We start from the raw sequence: 24,274 nt of genomic DNA on the forward strand, positions 1-24,274 counted from the left end.
ATTTTATCGCATTTGAGGTTTTATGGTTTTTAATCACTTGCCCTCCCCCTTTACTCTGCATCTTAATTTATAGGCCCCCTTATTCAGTTAGTTTTATCCCTGAGTTTTCTGACTTATCTATTGTCATGCCAAAATATGATAGGGTGCTTATTCTTGTTGATTTTAATATTCATGTGTGTTGTCCTTCCCATTCCCTGACTTCCCATTTTTTGGCTCTTATAGACTCTTTTAACCTCATCCAATCTATTAAAGGGGCCACACATTCCAAAGGCCACATCTTAGACCTTGTACTCTCATCTGGTTTCTCTCTCTCGCTCTCGCTCTCTCTCTCTCGTGTCTCAATCTGGTGGATATGCCTGTATCTGACCATAAAGCTGTCATTTTCAAAGTTCCACTGCAGCTTGCTACTCCTAGTCACTATCCTAAAACACGCTCTTGCATTCTCAATGCTGGCTCTGCAGTTAAATTCCGTGATGCTTTTAATTCATCATCCTTTAAGCCCTCTTTATCCCCCTTAAATCCAGAGGCACTGTTAAATTCATTCAATGATCAGTGCCAATCCATCCTCAACCAAACTGCACTGCTGAAAACTACAAAACAAAAATCAAATAACCTCCCCTTGGGGTTGCCATATTTTGAAAAATTTAGCCGTAGACCCACATAGTGTGTATTTGATCTTTTCTAATTTCTCTGATCCAAGCCTCTTGGGATGGAGAACAGGATGACTTCCAATGAAGTAATATCAGTCTTTTGGCCAATAGGGCCAGGAAGGCCACAAGGTCTGCTTCAATTTTTGGCAGGACCACTGTATCCTGTATTACCCCAAACAGGGCCATTAATACAACTGGATCAAAGGGCACCTGAAGTACCCCTGATAACATTTCAAAAATCTTAGACCAATAGTTATGAAGAGATGGGCAAGACCAAAACATACGAATCAGTGAGGCAGGAGCTTGGCGACACCTGTCACAGACGGGGTTGATAGCAGGGTAAATCTGAGAAAGGGTAAATCTGAGGGTAAATCTGAGAAAGTTTTGTCCAGTGAGTGCAGTGTATAATTTTACACCGAATTAGACCATGTTTGGCACATATAAATGAAGAGTGAAGAAGAATATCATCCTATAGGTCATTGTTAATTTCTTTGCCTGTATCCTGCTCCCAATATGCCTTGACAGCTAACAATAAGGAGCTTTGAAGAGAGAAAATTCTCTCATATCCACATTACATGATACCTTTTGATGTAGGGGGTGACGATTAAAAAGCATCAATGGCGGGGCTTATGGGCTGAGAGGGAGATTGGAGCTGGTGACGCGGACAAAACTACGAACCTGTAGAAATCTAAAAAATTTTACTTTTTTGGATATTAAATTTAGCTGAAATCTGTTGTAAGGATACAAAGGTGCCCTCAATATACAAATCATTAAATGACTACGCCAAGATCAGACCACATGGAAAAAGCTGCATCTTCTAGAGAGGGAAGGAAGATGTGATTTCTAAATATAGGAGCCTGTCGTGAAAAGGTTTGCAATCTAAAATGGCTTCTAAATTGATTCCAAATTTTGAGAGTACTCTTGACTAAAATGTTCTTACAGTATTCTGAGCAGGCTGAACCACTAGGGGTGTAAACCAAAGCAGCCAGTGACCTTTCCTTGTGCTTTCTCTGGACACCAAGGCGGCCTTTGACTGGGTCGAGTGGTCTTATTCATTTTATACACTGGAGAAATTTGGCCTGGGTGATAACTTAGTCAGTTGGGTCAGGGTTTTTTACAATTCTCCAACTGCAGCAGTTCTAACTAATGGGATGAGATCTGAGATACTTTATTGATCCCCATGGGGGAAATTCCTCAATTAGCAACTTTCCCTTTCATCGTGGGAATAGACAGGGCAACCCTCTTAGCCTGTGGCTCTTCGATGTTGCTATTAACCCACTGGCTCAAGCAATAAGGCAGAATGCTCCAATATCTGGTATTCCCATTGGAGAGAGGGAGCAAAAAATTACTCTTTATGCAGATGATGTGTTGATATTTTGATTAAAACCGCAAACCTCTATTCCCTGCCTGATCCAAGCCATTTCAACATTTGGTACTTTTTCAGGATACAAAATTAATTTCGCAAAGTCTGAGGTCATGCCGCTGGGGTCTCTAACGTCTGTCACTGGCCTGTCAGGGCCCTTTCCTTTCCATTGGTGTACATAACACCCACATATGGTCAGATGTTGGCACAGTGACGCAGTGGTTAGCGCGGTCGCCTCACAGCAAGAAGGTCCTGGGTTTGAGGCCCGGGGTAGTCCAACCTTGGGGGCCATCCCGGGTCGTCATGTGTGGTGTTTGCATGTTTTCCCTGTGTCTGCGTGGGTTTCCTCCGGGAACTCTGGTTTCCTCCCACAGTCTAAAGACATGTAGGTCAGGTGAATCGGCAGTACTAAATTGTCCCTAGGTATGAATGTGTGTGTATATGTCGGCCCTGTGTGATAAGTTTGGCGGCCTGTCCAGGGTGTCTCCCCGTCTACTGCCCAATGACTGCTGGGATAGGCTCCAGCATCCCTGCAACCCTGAGAGCAGGATAAGCGGTTCTAAAAATGGATGGATGGATATGGTCAGATATTTAAGGCCAATTTCCCTGTTCTTCTGGATGCCATAAAGGCAGATTTAGATCGCTGGGCCCCCCTATCTCTTTCCTGGCTTGGAAGGATTGCTCTCATTAAAATTAACATCCTTCCCAGATTACTCTACCGACTGCAAATGATCCCTATTTTGTTATCTAATAAGGTTATCAAAGTGCTCGAAGGCTGGCTGAGTTCCTTTATCTGGAGCAAAAGGAAGCCCCGACTGAAGATGGCAAAACTCCAAATGGCTGGCTCTGACGGGGGCTTCGATGTACCAAATGTGAGACTCTATCTGTTAGCAGCATATCTCCGGGTGATGGCAGATTGGCTCAAATATGACCCAGCCTCAATTTGGCTCGACATGGAATCCTCAGTCCAAATGTCCATTGTGGAATTTGCTGTTTGTGAATAACTGAGTCTGTTAAGGATCTCTCTACTAACCCTATCACTCTAAGTGCAATCACAGTATGGAGGGCCATCCATATTATAGAGGGCCGTGCTCATTTAACATCTCCTCTTACTCTTATTCTGGATGGCCTGGATTTTCTGCCAGGCTGTCAAGACCGGGGCTTCGAAGCTAGTAGATTTATTTGATGGCCAGACTTTACCATTCTTTCAGCAGCTGCAGCAGTGATATGGCTTACAGAAAGGTGAATTTTTTAGATACTTGCAAATCAGACACTTCCTCACTAAAGATACCACATTAACAACCATTAATGCCACCTCACATGTAGAAAGGACCTTGTCTTCACAAGTGTCCAAGAAACACATTACTGTGTTTTATAAAGCCTCAAATTCCAACTCATCTCTAACTTCCCAAGCTATTAAGCAAGCCTGGGAGAGAGACTTGGGCATCTCAACTGACGACCCAGATTGGCAGGAAGTGTGGACCCATGCTATGAAAACATCTATCTGTAATCGAACCAAATCTACTCAGTTTAAAATTTTACATTGTACACATACAGCACCTGCTCTCAAAAACAAGACGGATGCTAATGTGTCTCTGCTCTGCTGTAAGTGTAACTCTGAGATTGGCAATTACATTCACTGTTTCTGGTCATATGTGAAGCTATAAAGCTACTGGTCTGGTATTGTGGATGAACTGTGTGTTATTTTTGGTATTCCAATTGAGTTAGATACTATGTGCCTCCTTCTTGGTCTTCCAGATGGTCATATAAATATCAAACACAAGAAGCTATCAATCTATTGACTTTTGCCGCTAGGAAGAATATTTTGCTCTTTTGGATCAAGGTCATCGCTCCAACAAAAAAGTGGTGGTACAATCTTATAATGTAGTGTATTCCCAATGAATACATCTCATGTATGCTTCACTCCTCACTGGACGCCATCTATAAAGTTTGGGACCCTTACTTAGAACATATTGGACCTACGTTATCATCTTCCATTATTACAAGGGTTTCCTAAACCGGCCTAGCCTGTCCTTGTACCCTTTTTATTGCAAAACCAGTTTTCCTGTAATCTTGTTATTTGTTTACATATTTATTTGATATTGCCTTTCTCTGTTGTAGGGGGTAGTGAGGGTTGGGGATGGAGATATGCCCACTATTTATTTACTTACTCATTTTGTCATGTCTGAGCTGTTGTGTTTTGTGTTGTATATGAAAATGTAATAAGGATATTCTAAAAAAAAAAAAGCAGCCAGCGAACATGACATACAGGAAGATGTTTCTAACCTCAACCAAGCTGGGATATTATGCAAGCTATCTGCCCGCAACCAATACTCAAATATGCAGATTCTTTTTATCCCAAATGAACCCCGAGATAATCCCATCAAGTTTTCAAAAAAAATGATTTTGGGATAAAGATTGGAATGTATTGAAATAGGAAGGAAAATGTAGGCAGGATATTAATTTTAACCAAATTAATTCGACCAGCTAGCGATAAAGGGAGTACTGACCATCTCCCATAGTCATGTTGTACTTGAGTGAGGAGAGGGGTAAAATTATACTTGAAAAGATTCTTAATTTGTTAGACTTGGAACCCCAAGTACGTGAAACTGTCCAGAACTATTCTAAATGGTAATGTGTAAAGTGGGTATTTGCGAGCTGCAGCATTTAGAGGAAAGAGTTCACTCTTATTAAAATTCTGCTTGTAGCCAGAGATGAGACCAAATGAGTTAAGAACAGAGAGCACATTAGATATAGTTTTATCTGGCTTGGAAACAGAGAAGCAGATCATCCACGTAAAGTGATACCCTCTGCTCAATGCTGTTCCTGGTCACAACTGTGATGTGAGGATTAGATCGGAACGCAATAGCGAGGGGCTCAATGGCTATTGCAAAGAGCATAGTGGACATCGGGCATCCCTGTCTTGTGCCCTTAAAAAGAGGGATGCAGTCCAAGTGGTTGTTGTTCATTCTTTTTTTTTTTTTTTTTAATTTATTTCTGATTTTTCCCTTTTTTCTCCCAATTTAGTGGCCAATTGATCCCTATTTTAATTCAAACACCCACCCTCGTATTGCATGCGTTCGCCAACTGCATCTCTCCGGCCTGCAGTCTCGAAGGAAAGCGCCTCCCCACTTTCGTGACAAGGCGAATCCAAGCCGAACCACTGTTTTTCCGACACACACAGAGACGCATTCACATGACGAACACAAGCCGACTCCGCCCCCCTCCCGAAGACAGCGTTGCCAATGATTGCTGCTTCATCCAGTCCGGCCATAGTCGGATCTGACGAGACCGGGGCGCGAACCCCAGTCCCCAGTGGGCAACTGCATCGACACCAAGCCGATGCTTAGACCGCTAAGCCACCGCGGACTTGTTGTTGTTCATTCTGACAGATGCAAGGGGAGAGGTGTACAATAATTTGACCCAAGCAATAAACTTCTCACTGAAGCTCTCACTGAATTTCTCCAAAACACAGAAAAGATAGCCCCACTCCACTCTATCAAAAGCCTTCTCGGCGTTTAAAGAGATTACAATTTCGGGGTTTTTTGAGTTTGACGGGTTGTACATAACATTAAATAAGCACCTACCATTCGAAAAAGTGTGTCTATTTTTAATGAAGCCTATCTGGTCAGGGGAAATTACAGATGGCAAGACCGTTTCCAAACATATAGCCAGTAGCTTAGCTAGTATTTTATAGTCCAAGTTAAGTAATGAAATTGGGCAGAAGAATCTGCTGGAAAGGGCGGGGGGTCCTTATTATTTTTTAGTATTAATGAAATGGAGGCCTGTGACGAGGAGGGAGAGAGGCAGTGTCCACCGAATAGGTGAACATATTGATAAGGCAAGGGGCTATTTTTTTTGTTGGTATTTTCCCCCATTTTCTCCCCAATTGTATCCAGCCAATTACCCAACTCTTCCGAGCCATCCCAGTCGCTGCTCCACCCCCTTTGCCAATCCGGGGAGGGCTGCAGACTATCATATGCTTCCTCCGATACATTTGGAGTTGCCAGCCGCTTCTTTTCACCTGACAGAGGAGTTTCACCAGGGGGCATAGTTCCCCCAGTTCTCCCTCCCTCCTGAACAGCCGCCCCAACCAACCAGAGGAGGTGCTAGTGCAGCGACCTGGACACATACCCACATCCAGTTTCCCACCCACAGACACAGCCAATTGTGTCTGTAGGGATGCCCGACCAAGCCGGATTCGAACCGGTGATCCCTCTGTGTTGGTATGCAATGGAATAGACTGCTACACTACCCAGATACTCAAGAGGTGCTATCTTAACCATAAACTTCTTGTAAAATTCAACCAGAAACCCATCTGGTCTGGGGCACTTGGAGCATTGCATTGCACCCGCCGCTCATGAAATCTCCTCAATCATTATGGTCTGCTCTAGTTGAAGCTTGGAAGCTGCATCAAATTAGCAGGCTCAAGTAAGTCCACAGCGTCCTCTGCGGCCTGCTTCAGTAGTCAGTCAAAAGTGGTTTACAGCCATTAGCTGTCATTCGAAAGACTAACGGTGATCAGCAGATACTAATAATATAATTTAAGATAGTATTTCCATAAATTAAGGTAAAACTGTGCTTTAAATTAAATAACTTTTACCACGACTTGGTGGAGCTTCGGGAAATGTGTCCTCACTCCACTGTGTTCAACAGAGCCCCCCTAGATCAGTGTACTTCTCTGAACTAATGTCATGCGCACAACATCTCAGTTGCTTTCAAACCCCAAACACGCTGCACCAGAAGTTGGTCCGCCCCAAGGATCGTGTCCCCTGGCACAAACAGAGCAATATAGTGTACACTGTTAAGTGCCAGGAGGATTGCCATGACTTATACATTGGGGAAGCTAAACAGACGCTGGTCAAGAGAATGGCACAACACAGGAGAGCTAACATGTTAGGCCAGGACTCCGCAACCCACACCCATCTACAGGCCAGTGGCCACTCTTTCAAGGATGAGGATGTGTACATCCTTGATAGGGAGGAACGCTGGTTTGAACGGGGAGCCAAAGAGGGAACACCTATCCCTGAACTGAGGGGGCCTAAGAGTACATCTGTCGCCATTTTACAATGCTGCGATTGCAGACATTCCAAAATCCTCTGTGAATAGTAAACATGGTCATTGAAACTCTAGTTAATGGCCACACCCATATTTGCATATGAAACTGGACGTTGGTTTCGGTCGTTATGCAACTGTATTGTTTATAAGGGGTGGGGATACCTGCAGTCAGTTTAGACTGAAGAGGTCACTTAGTTGAGTGATGAACTATCTTGTCAATAAACGTTGCATCCAGATAAACTGATTCAACCTTATTTGATTTTCTTTCCTGGATTACTGAGCATGCATCAAGATAACCTGCCAAATAGCACTAAGTTCTAGCCAGCCAAGCTCTTTATTTCTGTGTTCTTTTTACTGATATTTAAACCTTGTCTTCAGGGAGACAGTTTATTTACTTCAACCCAACTGACAGAAATGCACCTAGTTCACGTTCTATTTATTGTAACTTTTTTTCCCCCCCTCAGTTTTCTCCCAAATTGTGTACTTGGGCAATTACCATACTCTTCCGAGCCACCCTGGTCGCAGCTCCACCCCCTCTGCCAATCTGGGGAGAGCTGCAGACTACCACATGCCTCCTCCGATACATGTGGAGTCGCCAGCCACTTCTTTCCATCTGACAGTGAGGAGTTTTGCCAGGGGGATGTAGCGCATGGGAGGCTCATGCTATTCCCCCAAGTTCCTCCTCCCCCACGACAGGCATTCCGACTGACCAGAGGAGGTGCTAGTGCAGTGACCAGGACACATACCCACATCCGACTTCCCACCCACAGACACGGCCAATTGTGTCTGTAGGGACGCCCGACCAAGTCGGAGGTAACACGGGGATTCGAACCAGCAATCCCCGTGTTGGTAGGCAAAGGAATAGACCGCTACGCTACCCAGACGTCCTGTTGTAACATTTCTAACATGGGCTTAAAATTCCCTTGAAATTTAGATGGAAACATATGACTGTAAAATGACCAGTCAGCTCAAATAAACTGCGACCAGGCAATCATGTAATAATTGTTATAAGGCCTACGGAAGATAAGACATTCCAGAAGCCCTTAAAACGATGTCAATAAAATTCATTGAGAAGCTAACTGGATCATTTGTCCTTTACCCTTATGTGCTTGTTGCTGCAGTCTCGAAACAGAGGATTAGGAAGGCCACTGCTATGCTTTCTCCATGTCTGATAGACTTCCAGTACCACAGCGGTCAGTCCCCGAGGCCATACCTCCACAAACTTCTGACACACTGCTTTCAGATAGTGCATCATCAGGTCCAGTATACCACCGTTGGCAATATTGCTGACCAGGAAGTTGTGGACATCTTGTTGCTCTACAAATGGGAATGGAAAGTTAAGTAGTATATACAAGGTGACATGCCAGTAAGCACTGAAGATACTTATATAAGATGAAACTTCTGCACCATACCAGACTCCATGTATTCAATTGAATGTAAAGGTGGGCAATTGCCATGGAGAAGCTGTGCATCATCCTTGACATCCCGCCGAGAATCAAGATGACTCAAGCTCTCATCATCATCCTCAGGATCAAATTTCTTTAGCCTGAGGAGAACCAGAGAAGTGCTTGTCAGGCAAATAACTACCATTAGTTATAGTTAATTGTCTGGTATTCTGACAACTACCTTGAGGGGAGATATTTGAAAAGAAGCTCCTGAAAATCAATCTTCTCTTCCTTTTTGCACTTTGTGTTTCGTACACGCGCTGACCGCCTCTTTGCTGTTTCGCCACTGTCTTCCATCACACGTTTCCTCTTAGGGGCTTTCTTCACCTTCTCTGTCAGTGATGTATCCATAGCTGTGACCATGCGGCATGGACAATAACTCATTAAATCACACTGAGTAATACCAACGCAACTAGTACAGTTAATATATTACTGCTTACATCAACATATGTTTACAAATTACTTAGTGATTTGCATAACAACTAACCGACGGAGGGAACTGTGGTGGTGACCTCTATAGTAGTCTGGCTAGGGGTGAACTGAACCAGAGTGCTGGGCTGGGAAGTAGCTGGTGGTTCAGGGAGAGGTGCTGGGGCCAGAGATGAGGTGGGGCTGCTGCTAGGCATAGTGGTCTGGCTTGTGCTGACAGGGCTGCTGGGTTTGGGCAGGTTCTGGAGGCAACTGGCATCACGGTACTCAAGTAAGTCGATTCTGCAGCCAAGACTGGGGCGTGGTGGCTCACATGTGGTCTGATGTCTGTACATTGCAAGGAAGCTCTCACCCACATGCTTCCACCTGAGAAACAAAACTCAGTCTTACTGGATCAAATCTTTTACAAGTACAATAATAAAATGTTTATCTGCAGTGCTTGCACAAAACTACACAGCAATCACAAAAAAAGCAGTTACGAATGCAAAGTTACACAGACAACCGAATAAGCCCCAAAAGCCAGTTTTACATGCCTAGTTATTTTCAAACAAGAAATTAAGCTCTTATTCTCTGCCTCCAAGCTTTGGGGGAGAGTTCTTTAAAGTGGTGGGTAACTGAGCTCAAATCTGTGTTTTGGGATACCCATACCCCAGGAAAACATATCAGTAACCACCCAGCCAATTCTGTATGATTAAAAATGTTGCGAAGTATATAAAACAAAGCTTCAAAAACATGTAAAAATCTGCAGCGTCCAGTGGTTTCAGACTCTGGGGGCATGGCACCGAAAGGAAGACGGCGACGTCACCAAGGAAGCCGGCCAAAAAAATCAAGAAAAGAAAACGGGAAAAATACCCAAAAACGGTCTAACTCCGCAAATCAGTTCTATACATGGTTCAACACATTTTAACATGTCAACAGCAATACATCTCCCACATTTATAAAGTATTTTGAAGCAAATCTGTCAATTTGGTTACCCTGCTCGTTAAGTACAATAGTAATGACAGTTCCACCTGCAGAAATGGAACTACATGTACACTCATTAGGTTTTCATAGGTGACATACAGATTCTAAAAAAAAAAACAAGTACAAAAAAACATGGAGGAAAAACACTCACGAGAAATAGCATATGGGCTGAACCAGAACCAGATCAGGCTTCGGGTCCTTCTGAGAGAGAGCCTGTCTACGCTTTCGCAGGTCCAGTGCCTCTTGTACAATGGATTGGCTTTCCTCTTCCTCCACATTCACATAGTGAACAGACATGTCGCTGCACGCAAAATAGAATAAAGTGAAAAAGTTTCTAAAAGTTAATGTGGAGGTTCGCTGATATGAAAGTGTACAGCCCAACACGGGGATCGCTGGTTTGAATCCCCGTGTTACCTCTGGCTTGGACAGGCATCCCTACAGACACAATTGGCTGTGTCTGTGGGTGGGAAGCTGGATGTGGGTATGCGTCCTGGTTGCTGCACTAGCGCCTCCTCTGGTCAGTCGGGGCATCTGTTTGGGGGAGAGGGGGGAACTGGGGGGAATAACATGATCCTTCTACACGCTACGTCCCCCTGGCTAAAGTCCTCACTGTCAGTTGAAAAGAAGCGGCTGGCAACTCCACATGTATCGGAGGAAGCATGTGGTAGTTTGCAGCCCTCCCCGGACTGGCAGAGGAGGTTGGAGCAGCGACCGGGACGGCTCGGACAATAGGGTAATTGTCCAAGTACAATTGGGGAGAAAAAGCCAAAAAAAAAAAAAAAAAAAATCAAAAAAAAAATAAGGTGTTCAGCTACACCAACAACACATTTTCAGAAGATACAGTGGAGAGATATGGAATGACTGGGCCTCACCATTTTACGAACATTTGCATGGTGTCTCTCTTCAGACAGGGCTGCTCCTCAAATATTTTCTCCTTCAACACCAGACCTTTTGTGTAACAATGATCCTTCTCCAGGGCTTTAGAGATGAAATACAAACAACCTGGGGAAATACAGTCAGGTAATAAAGTTCCGCTTTCTATGCTTGCATATTCTGTAAATTGGACAGGTAGAAAGCCACTCCCCGTCATCAGAAAGAAAGCCACATCTGTAGCCACACCTTATCCAAACAATTTGTAGAGAACATAATATGAGCATTGGCATTTCAATGAGATGTGATATACAGCACACTTCACAATAATGTAGGACTTACAGCTGTAGTCACTGAGAGTGTACAGAATAGTGATGAGGTTGTCAAGGCAGGGCCAGTGGTCTGGATTACAGTGGAGACCCTCTTCAAAGGCATGCCGGGCCAGAGGTATGCGTACAAGTCGCACGGCCACTTGACCTATCTTGAACCACATGTTCACATCGGTGGAATCCAACATAACAGCCTAGAAAAAGAAAAAGAAAACAACACAGTAAACGGGATGCAATATTAACATGAAACAAAGACATTCTTGTATTCTAACAATGAATTTGTTCTCTACATTTAACCCATCCTATTGTATAGGCGCAGTGGGCAACTGCAGCACCCAGGGACCAACTCCAGTTCTTCATTCCATTGCCTTGGTCAAGGGCACAGGAAGGAGTATTAACCCTAACATACATGTCTTTTTGATGGTGAGGAAACTGGAGAACCCGGAGGAAACCCACGCAAACATGGGGAGAACATGCAAAATCCATTTTTATTTCATTCATGACAATAGCCCCTTGGTGTAGTGGTTTTACAGTATTTTGAATGTTTTACCTCCAAGTAAAATTCCATTGCCGTCTCAAAGTCATCTCGCAACGCAGTCAAACTAGCCAGGTTTTTAAAGGTGGAATATTTCAACATCAGCCCAGGATGCTTGAGACCCACTCTCTGATCCTCTGAGGGCATAGCCTAAAACAGTAAAGGATTTATCAAAAATGTACTGCATATTAAACAAGGTGCTGTGATGGAGGATGAATGACATTATATGTAATGTGGTGGTACCTCTTTGAGTAAGGGCGTTTTGAGAAGTTCATGATAGGCCTTGGTGGACTCTTCAAACTTGTCATGTTTTTGAAGATCTAAAGCTTTGTGATATAAAGCAAAGGCCTCTGCTTCCTACAATATAAATAAACAAATAAATCAGACTGTATGAATAGATAAGACTAAGGGTACAGCTTCATTTACAAAATCTGCAGCACTTTGTACCTGAGCCTCTTTAGTTTGACTCTTGTTAGTTCTCAGGGGATCCTGAGATTCATCAGCAGCTGTTGACGCAGCATTCAATGCCGCTATCCGGATCTGGAGGGGTGTAAAAAAGAACAGAAACATTGGCTAAACAGCAAGTAAAAGTGCAAAAGCACCTCATGATGTCTGGAATGAAGTAGCTTAAAAAATACTAATCATTAGAATACAACAGGGGGCTTCAGCAAAACACATAACAGGACACTCTGGAGGGCACAATAGTACCAAATTCACACATGCAGTCTTTCCATGAAATGTTCAGGGATGCTTCCTGGATGGGATCATGTGTGAATGGGAGCAGGGATCAATATTCAGGGAAATCTGTACCGCCAATTTCCCACCTCAAGACCATGCATCAATTCTGGTAATATGCCGGTAAGGCTGTGTTGTAAATGAAAGCAGTAACACTGCAGGGAAGCGCACGTAAAGGGTCGTGTCTGTCTGACGAAAGAAAATACAATTGAACAGCACATTCTCCTATTTTTCAAAACAGTCTTAGTGAAAAATGTTTTAAAATAAATAAATACGTGTACTTTTAACAATGTTAAAATGCCACATCCTCTTGCTCAACTTACCCCAGGGCTTTGGCTCATTTTACCCCATGGCCATCATTTTGAGAAAAAAAATCAAAAGCCCTATTCACTGTGATATTGGGCTATACAAATAAAATTGACTTGACATGTAAATTTGCATTGACACGAGTAACTGCGCCTGATATTCCTTGAGATAACATTTACTACTGCTGGACTGTCCCTTGTCCCATGTATTCCGGCATTGCCATGGCATGTGAAAAGACGCGAGACGGAAATGTTCCTGAATGCAGCTGCATGTGTGCATATCGAAAATCACTAGCGGTGCCTGAAAAATGACCCCAGTAATTTACCGGGAACTGCGTGTGAAAAGACCTTACGTGGCTGAATAGACCTCACCATTTTAATGCGCAGAGATCGTCTTGCTTCAAACGTCAATGGTTTGTGACTGGGTCTGCAGAAACGCGGCAAGGCACAACAGACAGCAGGGCTGAGAAAGAAGTGTAACCATCAAGTGGAGACAAAGTTAAATGGAAGAAAATGAATATGCACAAGCTTCACAATCCGAGTTCAAAGGCCAATCGCTGTACAACATGGCTAACAGTAATAACATAGAATAACAGACAAATGACGAACTAGTCCTCGGTAACGACCCTCTCTCTCCATCATTATACTTAACGTACAGGTTCTTGGGGTTCAACGGAAGACTGACGGGACAAGAGGTGCCGAGCAAGACAAGGTTGAGAACCACTCGATAACGTTAACCACACATCCACGCTTCGAGATTAACACCAAATAGTGCACTAAACACAACAATTGAGCAGCTCTGCTGCATTATGTCGTGCAGATTTTCAAGTGTCCTGGCAAATCTCCTCGGACAGTAAAACACAGCCTGGCAGGGAGCTTGACTTATTAACTAACGCTAACTCGGCTAGGTTGCTAACAAAAGCTAACACAACGTTAGCCTCCGCCGGGTGACTAACGATGGAGACTTACCGTTCATCCCCATTCTCAGGGCATGTGTACGCCTCGTTGACTTTGACGGGCAGTAAACGGTGAAACGGCTGCGTTTACTGTGCACAAACTAATTTTAAAACTTAAGTCATCATCCGCTGCCCTTAACGTTACCATTTTCACATCGCAGCACCACACAGTCGCCGTTCAGTTGCCAATTACCTGCCAAATGAATAACGTCGTAACGTCGTAGCTTATTGGCCGAATTGTTGCGGGTGTATTCCGGCAGCCAATCAAAAACCTTGATATACAGCGGAACCGACACAACGCAAACTTCTTCAAAAAATTTGAAACGTTTAAATTCTACCAACAGCAAACACAAAACAAACACATAAAACAAAAGAAAGGGAGGGGGGTGAATAAACGTAAAGAAAATTCAAACGTTGGAAAGCGATAAATTGGAGGACAAGGCGGAAATGACGTCACGTCAGAGCGAAATTGGAATTGAAAACGAGCGGAGGCACGGCGTCATATTGTAAGGAGCTATTTTCTGCAGCCTCTGATTAAGTTTCGGTGACTTTATTTAGGTTATTGTTTATCATGTTTAGATACTTGTTAATTGTTTACTTTGCATATTTAATTGATTATCCGCCTTTTTCCATTTTCACGTGTAGAAATTTGAATTATACAAGAATGTATGTTTCACTTAGCTAAAAAAAAGTTCGTTGTGACCCTCGAACTTTGAAAATATACGATGTTTTGAACATATGTATTTAATTTTTTTCAGGTCCCCTGCTGTATTGTTCTGTATTGTTTATAATTGGTTTATGTATGTATATGTATTGTAACGTGCATGGATAAGAAGACACGCTGGCCGCTGGCTGGCGGGTCTGACCCTTTAGTCTAGCGGTTAGCGATGTCTCCTGCGGTGCGGGCGATACGGGTTCGCTTCCCGGCCGCGGCAGTTCCTGTGGTCGCGTTGTCCCCCGAATTCCCTACAGTATGTATATATGTGTCCCCCGAACTCGTTACTATATACATACATACTGTAGCGAATTCGGGGGACAATGTAACCACAGGAACTGCCGCGGCCGGGAAGCGAACCCGCATCGCCCGCACGGACATCGCTAACCGCTCGACCAAAGGGTCAAACCCGCAAACCAGCGACCAGCATGTGTTCTTATCCATGCACGTTACAATATGTATGCATATGTGTGTATATACATACATGCACACACATACATATATGTTCTCTTTGTAATGTTTTGAATTGGATTTAAATAAAGTTTTGTGAAAAAAGAAGAAAAAAGAAAATGAGGCACTGCCAGGGTAGCGTAGCGGTCTATTCCGTTGCCTAACAACACGGGGGTCGGCGGTTCGAATCCCCTCCGCCTTGGTCGGGCGTCTCTACAGACACAGTTGGCCGCGGCTGCGGGTGGGAAGCCGGATGTGAAGAGTAGGGAAAATTGGCCAAGTACACTTGGGGTGGGGTGGGGTAGAAAAAGAAAATGAGGGCACAAAATAGAAAGACAATGAGGGCACGAGACGATTCGAAGGTAAGAATAAGAATCTTGCAGCAGGGGGAAAAGTTGGAGACGTCCGACCGATCAGGAGAACTAGAAGTGGGATGGTTATCACTGATCGTATCTCGGGGCGTCGTCAGAGGGAGAGACCCCTCAGCAGATGGTGGAAGTGCAAAAAGAAGCGGGGCAGAAAAGGAATGGGGCTGACCACCGCAATATCTGCATGGGCCAAGAGAAGACTGATGGCATTCATCGCCACGGTCATAAATTGCGCTGCTGAAATAAAGGCGGAGTTGGAAAGAACCCAGATGGTGTTGGACGCTGCCATGAGATATTTGGATGTTTTGGACATATCTGGAGAAGGTCTAGATGTTACACTGCGGCAGGGATTTGCATCAACTCGGGCTGGGTCATGGGGTCACTTCTGCGAAGTTCCTACATGGCGGTACTGCAATATTTCGGATGCCAACCGCCAATTTCAACCACCAAATAGAAGCAGTACCCATACTTGTCCCTAGGTGTGTGTGTGTGTATGTGTGTGTGTGTGTGTGTGTGTGTGTGTGTGGGCCCAGTGATGGCCTGTCCAGGGTGTCTCTCCGCCTGCCGCCCACTGACTGCTGGGACAGGCTGCAGCATCCCCGCGACCCTGAGTAGGGTAAGCGGTTTGGATGACGGATGGAAGAAGTAGAGGAACATTCTGCACCGTGCACGCGCTGAAACGGCCCACAGTGTATGATGCTGTAACACAAATATCCCTGCTTTCCTGTGCCAATAGCCCTGTGTCGGCATGCTAACCCCAGTAGGTGTAAGACATTGCAAAGGAACAATTCTATTTATGATAGAGTGGGGGAAAAAAATCTTTGCAAAAATATCGTGTAATCTGCATGAGGATACTTCTGGGGGGGGGGGCGATGCCACAGTACAGTAAAGCAGTGTTTCTCAACCCAGTCCTCAAGGACCCCCCTATCCTGCAGATTTTCATTGTAACCCTGCGTAGGTAGCCCTGCTTGTACTTACTCGACCAATCATCTCGCAGCACTTAATTATGCAAGGTGTGCAACGTCTGACAAAATTCATTGCTGATTGGTTGAATAACTACAAACAGGTACCTATTCAGGGTTGCAAAGAAAACATGCAGGATAGGGGGGGGGGGTCCTTGAGGACTGGGTTGAGAAACACTGCAGTAAAGCACGGATCAACCTTTGTTATCAGAAAATGTGGCGTTGGAAGTGTTTGAAACGTGAGCATTCGAAGCTGCCTTGCCGGCTCGGTGTTGCGGGCAGTAAGGCAGCTGAGATGGCCGAGCAGCGCACCAGCGATGAGTCCGCATGTGGCGGGAGTGTCTCGGTTGCTTTCAACCCCCCCCCCCCCCAAAAAAACACGCTGCGCCACGTGGTCCGCCCCGAGGATCGGGTCCCCCCGGCGCAGGTGGTGCCGGGAGGAGCGCCGTGACTTGCACATCGGGGAAACCGAACGGACGCTGGCCAAGAGGATGGCGCATCCCACGCGTCCGTGGGATGCGCAAGATCGTGCATAAGAGTAGTGCGTGTTAACGGACAACCGCTAGGGGGCAAACTGTTGCAAAAATTCTGTGAAATTGAGCGGTTCTGTTCATTGAACACCCGCATACAATTTGACTTGTCATCATCAGTGGAGCTGTTTCACACTGGTGCACTGTGTCTGCTTTGGCCGGTCTGTACCAGTATTACAAAGGCAAGCTGTTATTTTCATGGAGATGTTCTGATCATTGGGATATTTTCATTTTTTCATCCGTCCTATGTAGCAGACTGCTTCCGCAGAATAATAAATGTCTGTGTTATTAGTGACCAGAGACTGTTTTCTTCGTCCTCCCATGACCCAATTTGCATTTTAGTCATTTGCACTGGTACGTAACAGGTAGGTCTGCCAGAATATTAGCAGAAAGTGATTACAGCTTGTGCTTTTGTAAGGGAATGTATATACATCAGAGCTGCTTTTGTCCTCACTGACCCTGTCTATTGCAGTGTCTTGTTGCTCCGCTTATCCCCCGCCTTTTCACACACAAACCCCACAAACACACACACACACACACCTCATCCCCATTCCATATATCTCTCTCTGGGCTGAGGCTGGCTGGCTGGCTGGCTGGCTGGCTGGCTGGCACCATTATCAATTCCTTCAGTCAGCATGCCCACGAAAAAAGCTTACGTCACAGTCATTACTGGCTCTATAAAAGCCAGAGTAATGCAGATTCTGCTGTGCAGTCAGCCCAGCTTCTTTCCTTGATGCAGAGTAGCCTGGCTCGGGAGTCATGAGTTTCAATAGCTATGACCCTTACTTCCCTTCCTCTTACAAGAGGAAAGTGGTGGTGCGCAGCGGAGGATATGGGGGCAGTGGAGGAATAGGATCCAAGTCCGTATATTCTACCCACTCTGCCCCTATAACTTCCTATGGGTCATCGCGCAGAAATTATCCAACATACAGCCGAGCTATCTCTAGCTCCTCTTCCATGTTGCTTTCTGCTCCGATGTCTGCAACTGCCACCGAGCTCGAGCTCAGCCAGGCAACACAGGTCAGCTCCGAGTTCAAAATCGTGAGGACCCAGGAGAAAGCCCAGCTGCAGGACCTGAACGACCGATTTGCCAGTTTCATAGAGCGGGTCCACGAACTGGAGCAACAGAACAAGTTGCTGGAGACTGAACTCCTTGTCCTCAGGCAAAGGCACGTGGAGCCATCCAACCTCCGGAGCCTGTATGAGCATGAGATTCGCCAGCTCCATGCTGCTGTGGAAGAGGCCTCTCAAGAGAAACAGGCCGCCCAGAACCACCACGACCAGATGGAGGAGGTGCTGCGAAACCTGCAAGGACGCTACGAGGAGGAGATGATCGGCAGAGAGGATGCGGAGGGCAGACTCATTGATGCCAGAAAAGGGGCAGATGAGGTTGCACTGGGCCAGGCCGAGCTTGAGAAAAGGGCCGGTACCCTGCTGGACGAGCTGGCCTTCTTAAAGCGCCTCCATGAGGGTGAAATAGCAGAACTGCAGGCCCAGATACAGTACAGCGCCCAGGTGTCTGTGGAGATGGAAGTGGCTAAACCTGACCTATCCACCGCTCTCCGTGACATTCGAGCCCAGTATGAGACACTGGCGCACCGCAATCGCCAGTCAGCCGAGGAATGGTTCAGTAGCAAGATGAATGTGATGACGGTTGAAAGTGCTCGCAACGTAGACGGCGCACGGAACGCCAAAGATGAGGCTGGAGAATACCGCCGGCTCATCAAAGCCAAGATCCTGGAGATTGAAGCCTGTCGCGAGATGAACCACGCTCTGGAGGGACAACTGCAAGAAGTGGAGGATAAGCAGAGTGTTGAAATCTCAGCCCTGCAGGTCAGAACAGCTCAAATCGCTTGCAAAACTTGAGAGGCGTTGAGTTTAAGAACACGGGTTCTCTTACAAATTGAAACGCAATCGCATCTCGATGTTGAAGATGAGAGACTGAGGAAAATCTCCACGTCTCTTGACAGTACCGATCAGTTTGGCTTGCAATACTGTATATTTGATGATGTTATCCCAATCTCTTACTAACACCAATTTGTCTCTCCCCTGCAGGATACTATTAGTCGACTAGAAGACGACTTAAGGGCGAACAAGAATGATATGGCTCGCTACTTAAAGGAATATCAGGACCTCCTGAATGTGAAGATGGCTTTGGATATTGAAATTGCAGCTTACAGGTTAGTGGCATGAATAATTCAGGAGTGTGTGGTGGTGCCTATGTTTTATGACTTGAATAACAATATATATGGGCCTTTACATAAAGGCACTGGGGGAAAAAAATAACAAATTAACATCTGATTTGTATCCTACTCTATGTTAGGAAACTGCTCGAAGGGGAAGAGAACCGTTTCAGTGTAGGAGGCCCAGGGTCTGTCTCTCTTTATTCCCAAAGCCTATATCCGGCCTCATCCTACGGAGGTCCTCAGTTCTCCATGCTGTCCAGGCTGAGCTCCGGGGGTCCCTATTCATTCAGCTCCCGCTTGCCCACTTCATCATTCCTAATAGAGGAGACTATATCTGCTGGCCAAGCGCAGCAGATGGAGGCCAGCTGTCCCCAGAAGGAAGAGGTGGATGAGGTAGAAGAGGAGCAGGTAGACGAGGAGGAGAATGTAGAAGAGGTCCAAGAAGAAGAGCAGGATGCGGCGGAGGAGGAGGAGGAGGAGGTGCAGGAACAACAGGAAGAGGAAGAGGAACAGGCAGGAGGAGAAGGTTTGTAGGGTCCCTCGTTACGTTTATTTGCTTGTTTTGTTCATTTCTGTGGTACATTTTTGTGGCAGAGTTGTCAGCTTATTTCAATTTTTGTGATATTACAGACGGTGACGCGAATGTCGAGGAGGCGGGAGAAGAGACAAAAGAAGATGGGGAAGAAGAAGAAGGAGGGGAGAGCCAAGACGGAGAGGAGGAGGGAGCTGATCAAAAAGAGGAGGCGGAGGACGGCGGAGACGAAAAAGAGGGGGAGGGCAGCAAAGAAGCCGAAGTGGACGAGACTGAAGAGGACACAAAAGCGAAGGATGAAGGTGTTTAGGTTGACATGCTTATCAAGACCCAGCAGAATAATATCTATCTGAGGTGATTTCTTCTCCGGTGCTCTATATCCAGAGCTTTTCATCCAGTAGGCCTAAAATCCAAATGAAAATAAAACAGCAAACAATATGACGGCATTTGCATCCTGTGAATGATCAAATAACGAGCGAGCCAGAACCCGTATACATGCACGCGCACAGTACCCAGCATAAAGTCGAGGGCTAAATGAACTAATCGTTAAAATTCAGAGGTTCAGAGGATGGGATGGTGTCTGGGAATGCAAATTCCGCTTTGCGTAACTTTGTTTGCAAATAAATGTGTGCTGCACCGAAGCTGGAGTATGCCTGCAAGACTGCAAGAATGTTAAGTGCCCAGTTTGAAATGCCTTATAATAAAGACCCACACTTGTAGTGGTGTCCGCAATGTGCTGCACTGAACTCCAATAAAGCCTTGAAAACTGTAACCCGATGCTTCAGATTGTTCTCTCCCTATCAATAAATGCTGACTTGCAATGAGCCGTTAGACAACATTAACAATTGATATTTACATCCGTATATGAAGTCCAGAGGAACGTTAATCAGCTCCAAGGCCCTTTGCCTAACTTTGAAGAGGGGGGGGGGGGGTACACGTTTCTGCAAAGTCATTTAAGCCAGAGCCAATATTTATCAGTCTGAGCTAAAACGAGTCGATCCCCTTTAGCCCGAATCTTAATGGGGGTTAATAGAGATTCTCATTTCCTAAGCAACTTGCAGAGAGAGTGGGCAGTCGGTGGATATATTCGTGGGTCAACCTACCGGCGTCTTGGAATGGCAACGTCCTAGCCAAGAGTGCACTTGATTTCAAGTGCAATTTGGGTAGGTCACATATAGCGGTGCGAATAATAGGGGGATCCAGTCGTAGCTAGCTGTCAAAAAAAAAGCTGCGTTTCTACTTTCACTCACGAGCAACGCCTCAATTTCCTCCCCAGCGAGGGAGCGCTGCAGCAAACAAAAGAAAATTAGCAAGCGTGAGTCACTTCAAGCTACTTCGGCTAATTATGCGATCCCTGAACCAAATGCTGCCGTGAAGACCTGGGATTCTACACTGTCAGACGATTATTCTGCAGGAGCACCGCCGTTATCGTCAAGTAAAGGAATTGATGGAATGAATCGGTGTAAATTTGAAGATGTCACCCCTCACGTTCACATCGCCCATGTCCAAGATAACGCCATCAGATTTGTCTTATCGAGATTCTGAGGCGCTGGTGCCGCCGTGGGCTCGTGACCGTACGCCCAAAGTCAGCGGGGTCCTCTCTCCTCTGTTGTGTCCGTAGCCGCTGTGTGATCAGCCGGCTGACACAAGTGCTTTTCCTGCAGCCTCACCCTCATCCACATCGGCGCTCATAAATCAAGGCCCACTGGGACTTTTATGACTCAGCAAGACGACTGCAGCAAAGAATCTGGCCAAGTGTCAGCCGAGGGAGGGCAGCGGGGAGCGAGCAATTTCATTAGAGGGGAGTGAGACAAAAAAGGAAAAGAAAAAAAAAGAGAAAAGGGAGGAGGGGGGTGGCAGAGAGCGGGGGAAGAGAGAGACAGAGACAGGGAGAGGAAATAGCTCATTGCTTTAATCCTTGACAAAGGACAAACTGTTTTTACCCGGGAGGGCCATAGAAAGACCGGGGGCATTCCTCCAGGCATCTGCAGAGGCAAAATCCCCCGAAACCCCGCATCCCCAATCCACACAATGAGACGTGCCGGGGAGGGTGCAGTTTATTTTTATATATATATATATATATATATATATATATATATATATATATATATATATATATATATATATATATATATATATGTGTGTGTGTGTGTGTATGTATGTATGTATGTATGTATGTATGTGTATATGTATATGTATGTATGTATATGTATGTATGTATGTATATATATATATGTGTGTGTGTGTATGTATGTATGTATGTATGTATGTATGTGTATATGTATATGTATGTATGTATATATATATATATGTGTGTGTATGTATGTATGTATGTATGTATGTATATATATGTATGTATGTATATGTATGTATGTATGTATGTATGTATGTATGTATGTATGTATGTATGTATGTATGTATATAATAGTACAAATACACTAAAGCAGTTTTAGTACATGAGTCAAAGTATGCAAAACAAAAATGTGCAGAATGCCGTTGTTTCCTTCCCTTCGCTCTCTATCTTATTTCACCCCTCCCCAAAATAGGCCCTTATCCTCTTTGCTGTATCCCCTTGTCTTGTTACCGAAAAGAGTTGAGTCGGCCCAAAGGGAACATGCTGCGCAATCACTCTTACGTCTATTCTGAAATGGGTTTTCTCAGCACAAGGTAGGACGCAGACCTGCTGTCAGGGAGCATGACATATTGGACTATTTTACTTTTCTTTTTCTTTTTTTGCTTAATCTGTCACTTATCAAATTGCCTTGGGCACTTTATTGATGGCACGTGGGCTGTGAATGGACCCCGCATAACTCCCTCTTTCTTGTAAGCATAAAATGTGTTGGGAGAAGGATCCCCCCCTCCTCCTCCTCCTCCTCCACCTCCATTGAGACCTGTCAATAAAATAATTGCCTGATCCGGATCCAATACGGATGCAAAACCATTGGGAATTTGTGTTTTAAATTTAACGAGAGTCTGGACCCCCGTGTGGTTGCTCAGGCTGTGCATGACATCACATTTTCAGCAGGTGAACACCGTCCGCTTGATAATTAAGCTGAACGGCCTTACTTGGTGCGTCACTGCACATTCTCCGCATCTAAAGACGGCAGTGATATTACGCGTCCTCGTGTTTCCATTTTCTTAAACGCATTCGATCGTTCCTAACATTTCACAGCACATCATGAGTCGTTTGGTTTGGCCTCCTCAAGGTTATAGAAAGCTGCCAGCACAAGTAGAGCAGGAGAAACCCAATACCTCTGATTTTGCCTGTTACTGAACACGCAACCGGAGGTGTTGGATTTCTGAAGCCGCACCGAATAATTTCCTTTTATTCTTACCTGTTGTAGGCGGCACGGTTGCAGTTAGCGCGGTCGCCTCACAGCAAGAAGGTCCTGGGTTCGAGCCCCGGGGTTGTCCAACCTTGGGGGTCATCGCAGGTCGTCCTCTGTGTGGAGTTTGCGTGTTCTCCCCGTGTCTGTGTGGGTTTCCTCCGGGGGCTCCGGTTTCCTCCCACAGTCCAAAGACATGTGGGTCAGGTGACTCGGCCGTACTAAATTGTCCCTAGGTGTGTGTGTGTGATGGACTGGCGGCCTGTCCAGGGCGTCTCCCCGCCTGCTGCCCAATGGCTGCTGGGATAGGCTCCAGCATCCTGAGAGCAGGATAAGCAGTTTGGATAACGGATGGATGGGTGGATGGGTTACCCGTTGTTTACAAAAAAGTCCATCCTTAGTCCTGCATTTTAATTTCATCTGATAACTTTTGAAATAAACAGCCAACTTGATGCCGGTCGTCACTGTTATTTTTTTACATTTTCCTGTAGCTCATAATCCTGCGACGTCAAGAAACCTGCAAAGCGGTTTAGGCGCGCGTCCACATCACATGCACGGGTAAAAAATGTCTCCTTATATCGCGTAATTCACATTAGGGGAGCGGAGTGACAAGGCAGGAAAGCAAGACGCTTTTATTTTGGTAGTAGTGTTGTAGTAATTATGTGTCCTGACACGCGGAGCAGCCTCCACATTGGACAGGGTTGTCATGCAATGGTTTGCCTTAATAGATATCAAGCAAGCTAATTTCTGGCCTTGCATAGGAGACCTGTTAATTAAGAATCGGAGCTCCCTCTGCTGACAACTGGGAAACCTCCGATCAGATTTCTTACTCGCTTCATTATGGCTTCAAGAAAACCCTCATCAACTGACTGCATTACCAGTTTCATCCTTCTTATCTTTTTTTTTTTTTTACTTCTAGACTATTCTTACTACTCCTTTTTTGTTTTTAATCACTGTTGGTCCTCTTAGCCGGTCTTGTGGGGCCGGCCACTGAACGACTGAGTTAAACTGTGAACAAACGAAGGACGTCTCAGTCCGTCTATAGATGTGATGCATAAACGCCGTACATCTCATTGTCATCTAAACGGAGTTCTCCTGGCCGGGCTGAATATGCAATCTTTTCTCTGGGATCCTTTAAATAATTGGCAATTCACGTCACAACCTCGGGTTAGCAGGAGACACAAACACCAATCTGCATCTCTCCAAGGTTAAATCCAGAATCACTTGTTTGGTTTTTTTTCCCTCTTCTCAAGCACAATTAATGCAGGGATATTTGCCTGGGTGACATTGATGCAAACATATTACACATTTACATTGTAGCATGCTGACACATGCATGTATATCATTTGCATATCTGCATACAGATATTCATTGGGGTACACCTTCTGTGGATTTTTTACCTTTTAAATTTGCATTCCTGTTTACATGTGTTCAACATCTTTTTTTTTTGTTGCACAATTTCTTATCGCACTTGTATGTGAAGTACAGCACAAGGGCAAAAAAAAAATCCTATACAAGTAAAACACAAGCATACTGTTAACCAGGAGGATGGAAGAGTTTAGATTTG

General features: G+C 45.1%; 2 protein-coding genes across 2 annotated transcripts in view; one reads left to right on the forward strand and one right to left on the reverse strand.

The window, feature by feature from the left end:
- The window catches only part of cabin1 (calcineurin binding protein 1), a 67,051-nt gene extending 53,284 nt beyond the window's left edge, over positions 1–13,767 (reverse strand). The window contains exons 1-12 of the mRNA XM_056276047.1: positions 13,652–13,767; positions 13,055–13,145; positions 12,090–12,182; positions 11,886–11,999; positions 11,658–11,792; positions 11,121–11,301; positions 10,781–10,910; positions 10,060–10,209; positions 9,004–9,311; positions 8,698–8,869; positions 8,484–8,617; positions 8,171–8,388 (exon numbers count right to left, since the gene is read on the reverse strand). Of these exons, the coding sequence (XP_056132022.1) occupies positions 8,171–8,388; positions 8,484–8,617; positions 8,698–8,869; positions 9,004–9,311; positions 10,060–10,209; positions 10,781–10,910; positions 11,121–11,301; positions 11,658–11,792; positions 11,886–11,999; positions 12,090–12,182; positions 13,055–13,057 (1,638 nt within the window). The 5' untranslated portion in view covers positions 13,058–13,145; positions 13,652–13,767. The remainder of the gene's footprint in view (positions 1–8,170; positions 8,389–8,483; positions 8,618–8,697; positions 8,870–9,003; positions 9,312–10,059; positions 10,210–10,780; positions 10,911–11,120; positions 11,302–11,657; positions 11,793–11,885; positions 12,000–12,089; positions 12,183–13,054; positions 13,146–13,651) is intronic.
- A 3,655-nt stretch (positions 13,768–17,422) lies between these two features.
- On the forward strand, positions 17,423–19,946 carry neflb (neurofilament light chain b). Its single transcript, XM_056287723.1, is given in 4 exon segments — positions 17,423–18,496; positions 18,719–18,843; positions 18,987–19,384; positions 19,480–19,946. Coding segments are annotated over 4 exon segments (1,809 nt in total). The 3' UTR covers positions 19,692–19,946.
- The last annotated feature ends 4,328 nt before the right edge of the window (positions 19,947–24,274 follow it).

The sequence above is a fragment of the Lampris incognitus genome, chromosome 1 (assembly GCF_029633865.1).
Source record: "Lampris incognitus isolate fLamInc1 chromosome 1, fLamInc1.hap2, whole genome shotgun sequence".
Taxonomy (NCBI): Eukaryota; Metazoa; Chordata; class Actinopteri; order Lampriformes; family Lampridae; genus Lampris; species Lampris incognitus.